The sequence below is a fragment of the Neltuma alba genome, unplaced genomic scaffold (assembly GCF_004799145.2).
Source record: "Neltuma alba isolate B1F8T4 unplaced genomic scaffold, ASM479914v2 tig00012761_pilon, whole genome shotgun sequence".
Classification (NCBI taxonomy): domain Eukaryota; kingdom Viridiplantae; phylum Streptophyta; class Magnoliopsida; order Fabales; family Fabaceae; genus Neltuma; species Neltuma alba.
In genome coordinates, this window is record NW_021637172.1 from 60,839 (window position 1) to 70,184 (window position 9,346).

At 34.4% G+C, this 9,346-nt stretch overlaps 2 protein-coding genes across 3 annotated transcripts; one reads left to right on the forward strand and one right to left on the reverse strand.

Moving 5' to 3' along the window:
• The first annotated feature begins 4,496 nt into the window (after window positions 1-4,496).
• Window positions 4,497-5,846, forward strand: LOC114730696 (UDP-glucuronate 4-epimerase 1-like). Its single transcript, XM_028917806.1, has one exon. It carries the CDS (start codon window positions 4,504-4,506, stop codon window positions 5,788-5,790), a length of 1,287 nt encoding a protein of 428 aa, XP_028773639.1. The 5' UTR covers window positions 4,497-4,503; the 3' UTR covers window positions 5,791-5,846.
• Window positions 5,847-7,501: 1,655 nt separating this feature from the next.
• LOC114730697 (glycine-rich cell wall structural protein 2-like) lies at window positions 7,502-8,340 on the reverse strand. Of its 2 annotated transcripts, XM_028917808.1 has the most exons (2): window positions 7,995-8,340; window positions 7,502-7,931 (listed from the first exon to the last, which is right to left on the reverse strand). In XM_028917808.1, exons 1-2 carry the CDS (start codon window positions 8,296-8,298, stop codon window positions 7,789-7,791), a joined length of 447 nt encoding a protein of 148 aa, XP_028773641.1. In that variant the 5' UTR covers window positions 8,299-8,340; the 3' UTR covers window positions 7,502-7,788. The 2 variants fall into 2 exon arrangements, with proteins under 2 accessions (XP_028773641.1, XP_028773640.1); XM_028917807.1 differs by having other exon boundaries at window positions 7,502-8,340.
• Between the last annotated feature and the right edge of the window lie 1,006 nt (window positions 8,341-9,346).

The window sequence follows — 9,346 nt, forward strand, 5'->3', positions numbered from 1 at the left end:
ATTTTATAAAAAAGATTACATAAGTTTGAGTATCAGAAAGCATATTTATTAAGAGAATTTTAATTTTAATTTGCTCTACCTGACAAAGATTAGTATGAAATCTACCAAGTTCATTAAATATATATATGTGCGGAGAATTACGTGAGTATTTAATAATTTTATTCTCTGCATTATAATGGTAACTTGTTCTCGTGCCACCCGTGAAACATTCAATATCACTGGGTTACTAGGTTACACTCGGTCACATTTATACCGAGGTTGTAATTGTTATGCTGGAAGTGAAAGTGGCTGGCTGGCCATTTGGCCCTTGCAACCGACTTCTACTGCGGGGAACACCAGCGGGACAATCCTTTCTAGGAATACCCATCAGGTCAGGAGGCGCGTACGGGACCACGTGAAGTCCATCTGGCCCTTCTATTTGTAGGCAGAGCAGTCCCACTAAGAATTACAATTAAATCCTTAAAAGAAAATATTCCTCTTATTTTTAATATAGAAGTTAGTTATTAGTTAATTTTTATTTTAAATATAATATTTATTTTTTATATTTATCAATTTTTTCTAAATTACCCCTATAGATATTTCTTTAACTATAATCAAGTAGAAGAGGAAGAAAAAATATTAAGAAAGATTATTATGGTGTTTTAAAAAAAACATGTCATATTTTTTATAATTAACTAATTTAACTAACTTCTTTAATCCAATCAAATTAGTTAAATAGGTCTTCTATTAAGGATCAGAGGAGTAATTATTAAAAAGCTTTGATAACAATCTAAGTAATTTGTAACGACAAGTTTTAGAATAAAAAAAAATGACAACTTCTAATTTATTATTGGGACTTGTTAATGATTATTTCTCTTCTTAGGACTTTATTGTAATTCTTTTTTTTTCTATTGGTTTTTTCACGCTCTTTGCACCAAAAAATATTAAATGTTAATATGATTTCAAATTATTAGATTTGATTCATATAGTTTCATAATTTTCTTTATCTAAGTTTAACGAATGGTCCTGATATTTTCAAGGAATTTTGATTTTGGACTCTATATTTAAATTCAAGCTAAATCCTTATAAAACTATGAAGACTAAAACCAACGATTTAAAACTACAGGGACTAAAATCAAAATTAGATGAAATTGTAAGGACCAACAATGATGTTAATGAAAAAAATCATACTTTATCCTCTGAGGAAATTACAATAAGATCCCCAAAAAATATAATTATCAAAAAATCCTAATCACAAGTGAAAAAATTATCATTTTTTATATCATAACTTGTATGATGCTATCTTGTTATTCGAACTTGTTTCCTAACTTTTGCTAACCATTTTCCATATGATGCGATATAATACTCTCCCTGTCTTGCAGACAAGGATCAGTAATATTCAAGCAGCGAAGCATGCATGAGCTATCATATAACGGAGAAAACTCGAAGTGTCACGGTGCATTGCATGCAGTGTTGAACACTTGAACGTATTTTTTTTACTTAAAAAACGCGGTTTCTCGTGTATTTTAAAAATGGCTGGGACATAGATGTAGCTTCTTAATTTTATATTTAAAGCAGGATGGCAAGACTCAAGTGATGAAGGTGGGTTATTTAAAGCAAAAAGAATCTTGCCAACAAACAAGATTTGCTTTAATAAAAAGGAGATTACAATCATATTTCAAAAAAGAGATTTAATTATTCTAAAATTTATCGACAAATGAGCAGCAAGCAATAATAAGTTCTAGAGTAGTTAATAATAATATGTTCAAACTGATCACTCGTCATTGAGACTTTTGGTAATTAAACTTCTTTCTCAAAACTTTTTAGTAATTCTCCCTTAATAAAATTCAAAACGTGAGGATGCTCTTGACATAATTTAAAAGTAGGGTATCTTATTAGTTTTTTTGTCTTTTATATTTTATGTTGTGGTCATCATATTGGCCCACTTGATCTGACCCGACCCAAATAAGACCCAATTATTTAAAGAAAGAATTGCAACGAAGTCTCATGAAAAGAAAATAACTATTAAAAAATTTCAATAACAAGTGAAGAGTTATAATTTTTTATTTTGGAATTTATCATTACAAACTACTTAGTTGTCATTAGAACTTTACTTACTTGAGACTTAATTGTAATTCTCCTTTATTTAAATGGGCTTCTTGTTTGATGCGTAGTGCATAAGCATGAAGAAACTGACAGAAAGGTTTGGTGCAACAAAAGAGGTTATTCTTTTATAACGTGACGAATTAATATTCAAATTGTCATTGGGAAAGGTGTCTAAATTTAATACTTGACAGTGTCTTAAATAAAATTGCTTTCAATAAAAAAAATACATGTACTCCTCTGGTCCTATTTATAGAATAAAAGAGAGAAGACATTTTTTAGTCTTATTTATAGAGTACTGAGAAAATTTTTTATATAGATATATAATTTTACCACTTATTTATTATTGTGTTGACTTTGTTTATATAAGATATAATATATATTAAATAAAGATAAAATTAAAAAGTTGTTGAGTTTTAAACAAAAGTTTATGAAGTTTAAGTTTTTTTTTATTTGTGTAAAATATGTTAAAATGATTTATAAATACGGAGGAGCAACTAGAAAACTGTGAGAAGTCAAAATGTAACAGGCAATGTACAGATCATGTAGGAACGTAAGCACCGCCTCCGCCGCCAGATTGGTTTAAAATTAACGTTGATGGGATCATGTCTATGAATGAGCAGGTTGCGGTGGAGCTCTAAGAGATAGTTGAGCAACTTGGATAACTGGGCGTCAATTTTCAGGGCCTGACTCTTCCATACTAAAAAATTCTCCCAGTGTTTAATTTCTGATATATTTTTAGGCTTCGTCCATCTTTTTCTATGGGGGCAAGAATTGAAGCAACGTGTGGTATTAGAATAGATGGTTACCGTGTGTTGTGGTGGGACGACTATGAGACAGCCTCACGCATTTCATGTTGCCAAATACGTATTGTATATAAGTGTACAAGTGTCATACTCTCGTATAATATTTGATTACGCGAGATATTATTACAGTAAATTGAATCCATTTTGTCAACCTATTATATTATATATATGGAAATTATCAACATATTTCTTCAATTCAAAAATTACCAACCAATGATCAAATTATTCTAAAGTCCTAAAGGATCTCACTGCAAGATATTTTATTTATTTAATTACTAAATTACTCTTTTTTTAAAATATGCATTGACAACTAAAAGAACAGTCATGAATAACTTAAGATGTAATAATTAACAACTATCGTGACAAGTATTAACAACACATTTTCTCATTGCATCACAAAAATATAATGGATGAGTTGTTAATATCTATCATAGTAGTTGTTAATCATTACACTTTAAGTTGTTAACAACTGCACTTTCACTTTAAAAAAAAGGATGAGAACAATTTAATAATTAAATAAATAGAATTTATTGTAATGAGGTCCCTTGAGATTTCAAATTAATTTGATAATTTCAAGAGGTACTTTTGTATTTAATTCTTTTGAGTGGGACCTTATCACAAATTTTCCTAAGTGTTATTGTTCTGGTCTTTAATATACCAGTTAGATAACCAATTTATAAATTTATAAATATTAAGAAAATTTATCAAGTTAGTTAATTATAATAAATATGTGCTATCTTTCTTAAAACATTCTTGTTAATTATGTGCATTAGAATAAAAATATTTTAACATGTGCAACCATCATGGGGACTACTTTGGAAAAAAATAAATATAAAAAACAAAGTGGATTAAAACTCTTATATTTAGGATCAAATTGAATTTTTAACTAACTCTTATATTAAGCAGCAAAGCTAGTATAAATATATCATTGATGGAAGGGGATGCATGCTAATTGAATCTTAATTTAAGACTAACTATTTGAGATATATTATAGCTAGTTAATAAAAAATTCCAACAGTTGGACCTTGTGATACAAGAGTACATTTAATTTGGACATTGTGATACAGGGTTGTGCTTTTGACTTTTCCTGTATAAACATGCTAATTTCTTTAATATATTCCTACAAATCCCTTCGTGTAGTCGTACCTAAAATAAACATATTTGTTTAATATATTTCTATAAATTAATTACTTCGTAAATACTACCTAGAATACATTTTATTTATGCTATATTCAGCATGTTCATTGTTCTCATTTTTCAAAATTTATTCGGGCAAAACACACACACAAAAAATCCTTAAAAAATTACTAAGAAGAAAAAAGGAAAGTAAAAAGGTGTTCCCAAAAGATAAATCCTGGTTTGAGCAATGTTTGACTTTCCAAGTTTCTCTCACAATATATATAATCACATCCTCACGCCTTGTGTATCAGATTCAGAGAAACACAAATTGACTTTTGTGAGCCTTTCTTCCTCGCCGCCAATCAATCATCATCATCCCCTTCTCCCTCTTAATCTCTCCTCCTCATCATTTTTCAATCCTCTTTTGCGCCTGGTCGTAACTTTCTCGGCAAAAATAATTAACAAGAAAAATCTTCTCTTCACCGCAAAAGAGAAAATGCCATCCTCATTGGATAATGATCAGCTTCTTCCTTCTTCCCCTGGAAAATCCAAATCCGAAAGAGCTCACCTCATGAATCGTCAAGTTTATCGGTGTTTCTCTTCCACCAGCACAATGTTCCTCTGGGCTCTCTTTCTTATTGCATTGACTGTTTCTTATTTGAGTTTTCAGAGTGTTGGAAGTCCCTATTTGTCTTCTTCCTGGGGAGGAACCAAATGGGAGAGGCAGGTCCGGGCCTCTGCTCGGATTAATCGCCGAGGCGGAATGGCCGTCCTGGTCACCGGCGCTGGTGGTTTCGTCGGCTCTCATGTTTCCCTCGCTCTCAAGAGAAGAGGAGACGGCGTCGTCGGTCTCGATAATTTCAATAACTACTACGACACATCTTTGAAGAAAGCTCGCAGGTCGCTTCTCAGCACCAATGGCATATTCATCGTGGAAGGAGATTTGAACGACGCTAAGCTCCTGGCTAAGCTCTTCGACGTCGTCGTTTTCACGCATGTCATGCACTTGGCGGCTCAAGCCGGCGTTCGTTACGCCATGAGGAATCCTCTCTCGTATGTTCACAGCAACATCGCCGGGCTGGTCACGCTTCTAGAAGCGTGCAAATCGGCGAATCCTCAGCCTGCGGTCGTCTGGGCTTCGTCCAGCTCTGTGTACGGTCTCAACGAGATGGTTCCATTCTCCGAGTATCACCGGACCGACCAACCGGCAAGCCTCTACGCCGCCACGAAGAAGGCCGGCGAGGAAATCACCCATACTTACAATCATATTTATGGGTTATCCATTACCGGTTTGAGATTCTTCACCGTATATGGACCTTGGGGAAGACCCGACATGGCGTATTTCTCCTTCACGAAAAGCATCCTCCAAGGCAGACCGATCACGATATATCGTGGAAAGAACCGGGTCGATTTAGCCCGAGATTTTACGTTCATCGACGATATTGTAAGAGGTTGTGTAGCATCGTTGGATACGTCAGGGAAGAGTACCGGTTCGGGTGGGAAGAAGCGAGGACCCGCCCCGTACCGCATCTTCAATCTGGGAAATACGTCGCCGGTGACGGTACCGGCGCTGGTGAGAATTTTGGAGCGACATTTGAAGGTGAAGGCGAAGAGGACCATCGTGGATATGCCCGGGAACGGCGACGTTCCATTTACGCACGCCAACATTAGCTTGGCCCAAAGAGAACTTGGGTACAGGCCCACGACGGATTTGGAAACTGGGCTGAAGAAGTTTGTGAAGTGGTACCTTTCCTATTATGGCTATGGGAAGTCTGTAAATTAATTATTTTTCTTTTTTTTTCCCCCTTCTAGGCTTCTAGAATTTTCTTTCCCAATTCCCATGTAAAATTCGTGAAAGGAAAAAAAAAAAGAAAGAGTCGAGATAAAGAAGAAGAAGAAGAAACTCAAGAAAGGAACGGAAATCAGAGGGAATGGTGGAGGAAGAAGATACGTGTACTTTTATCTAAGGCGATGTCTGGAAATATTAGTGAGCAGATGGAATAGATGAAAGTTTGGAGAAATTAGAATGTAAAAATTATTTACATGTGTTTATAAATTTATAATTACTTTTAAATTTATACAGTATATCTTTCACAGTCTGGGGCAAATCATAGCCCAACAAAGATGAATTGCGTCAGCTGAAGTTGACAAATAAAGCTGGGCTGGCCAAGTGACCATTTTTTTAAGCTATAATTTTGTTCAGATTAATGTATATGTTAGTCAAAATGTTGCAATCAAATTATTATTTATAGGAGCCAAACTATTACATTTAGACTCATGTTCAAGACAAGCCAATCATTTGATCAAATGTTTGGCCCATCCACGACCATCAGATGCCAAGTTATCATCACGGATATTCTCCATGCATAGTATAGGTACATTATCTTTTAAGATTTCAATTCAAAACTATCATTAGCTAGCCAGTCTCTCTACGTTTTCTGTTTTTTTCTTCTAATTTTTGAAAAAGGGGTAGGCATGTGAATATAGTGAAGATAGTGATACATAATGATTTAGGATAAGTTGTAAAAAGGGAAGTTTGATATTACGAGAAGAAGCAGTGAAAGCATGTTACTGCCTCCGATCCTAGGTAAGAGCTAGTTAGGGAATATGATTTTTTTTAAAATATAATATTTTAATATATTTTGCCTCCTAAATTTATAATATTTTTTCTAAAATATTCCTATTGATTGTATGGAGTTTTTACTAAAGGGTAGTTCCAAAGTACATAATTAAATATGATAATTTAGGGAAGCCAACACATATATGTAACAAATAATAACCAACTTAACTAATTTTTTAATTTCTTCAAATTAATTATCTATCTCTTATATTAACAAAAAGAGGTAGTAGCTTATAAGCATTACAAACTAAAGACCAGCACCAGATATAGTTTGTTCGTCAATATATATAAGAGCCAATTAGAAATTTAATTTAATCATAAATATAAGATTTTGATTTACTTTATTTCTCATATTTATTTCTTTTGTCTCCAAGTAATCTCTATAGTGATTGTAATAATAATTGTCTCAATACACATGATTAATTAATAAGAATATTTTAAAGAAGATAATACTTATTTATTACAAATAACCAACTTAATTAATTTTTTAATATTTATAAATTAGTTATCTAATTTTTTATATCAAGTACGAAAAGATAATATTATTTATATTATATAAATGGCTTCAGTTTTGTAGGCGAATACTAGTCTATACTCACATGCCACGCATCAACCACAAGCGGCATGCGTGGGAAAACCTACTTTGAAGGTCTCTCAGTACGACTTCCACTTTCTGGTTTCTCATCATTATTTATGCTCTCCCACAATTCTACCTTTATCCCTTCACTTTCATTCCTGCAAGCCTTACTATCTCTTCTCCTTCCTCTTTCCTTGACTTTCTCGCTCCTTACGCCTTGCTCCATACGTCCATATATACCCAAACATGTTAATTAATATCTTATCTCCCCATAGAAATTAATTAGAGTGACAACATATATAATAAGCATTATGCAATATGCTTTTTTTATTTCCATCACACTTTTAATAATACAACACACAGTTGCTTCATATGTAATCACACACCAGACTACTACATGACACCTACACACAAACATGGACGTACTAAAGATCTTCCGCTTCAAATGCACACATGCATGCTATGATCGATGCAAATTCTTATTCAAATGCTTCTTCTTTTTTTTAAATTACTTCTGAAAGAGAAACTGACCACTTTCCTGCTAACTTAATAATAAACTTGCAAGCAGGAATCAGTTAATCCGATCACTTTCCATTACCGCCTCCGTAGCCTCCGCCGTATCCCCCACCTTCGCCGCTCCCTCCCTTTCCGTTCGATCTTGACTTGGCATGAGATCCAGCATATGATCCGGCTTCAGAACCCGCTCCGGAGGATCCGGATCCTGATCCTCCATGAGATCCTGCATATGATCCGGCTTCAGAACCCGATCCGGAGGATCCGGATCCGGATCCTGCATGAGATCCTGCATATGATCCTGCCTCAGAACCACCCCCAGACGACCCCCCAGACCCTGAATTCGAATATGAACCCGAACTTGAGCTGGAGCCCGAACCAGAGCCTGACCCCGAGCCTGACCCTGAGCCCGACCCTGCCCCGGCACCGGAGCCGCTGCCGCCACCGAGTCCTATACCTAGGCCAGCACCCACACCAACCCCCACCCCTAGATCCTTCCTTGCCACTCTGCTCTCACACAAAACAGCGACATTGAACGAAACCAGCAAAGCTATAAGGGCCAAATTCCTTAAAGCAGCCATTGAAGGACTCTCAGATGATAATATGAGAGGCTATATGAGGGGATGTTGTAGAGAGGGACGTTCAGATGCATGCTATTTATAGTGGAGAGTTGAGAATCATGGCTTGTGCGGTGGGTAATTAAATAATAGCGGAAAACAAGCATAGTGCTCTCTTTAGTAGTAAAATACCATTTGAGTCAATCTTTAAGAGATTTATATCTTTTTTTTCAAAACTGAGATGTCATTGCAAAAACTATGTCATCTAGGTAGTATGATGGTCTCATTGATCAACCATCAAAACTGTTGTTTTTATCTGGAAATTTAGTGTGATTGAAAACTAGTGGGCAGTTAAATAATAGTGGAAAAGATAGTATAGTGCTCTCGATCTTTAGTAGTAAAATAGCATTTGAGTTAGTCTTTAAGAGATCTTTATCTTTTTTTTCCAAACTGGGATGTCATTACAAACATTTGTCATCTAGGTAGCATGATGGTCTCATTGATTAACCATCAAAACTGTTGTTTTTATTTGAAAATTTAGTGTGATTGAAAGCTATATATAGTCTAACATTTTCAACTATATGTGTTCTTCGTAAGAAAAGATTGTTGATTATATGGAGCTATTATATAGTCAATGATATTGTCAATTAAAATAATTAATAATGACAACGAACAATTTCAAAGACACAGGTTTTTCTTTACAAAACAAAAGAGAATACTTCATTGAAATAAAGAGAGGTGGAAATCCGTGTAAAAGAAAGAAAATGCATGGTGAGCATTTGCTAGTGGGTGACATGTGCGTAGTTGTGTTACAGGAAAAAAAGAATTAAATTAATTTTTTTGTGAGAATTATGTGATAATAAATACACTGAATAATTTTTAAAAAAAGAATTTATTAAAGGAATTTATGTGGACGAAACAGGTAGAAATGGGGAAAGTGGAGAAATGTGTTGAAATGGGATATGGTTTATAAATCTGATTCCTGCTGAGGGAGTGGCGCCGCCTCACAGGCTCAGTACTTTATGCATCCCATTTTGTGTGTGTATTAGTGGAATTATGAATGGCAGTGTCA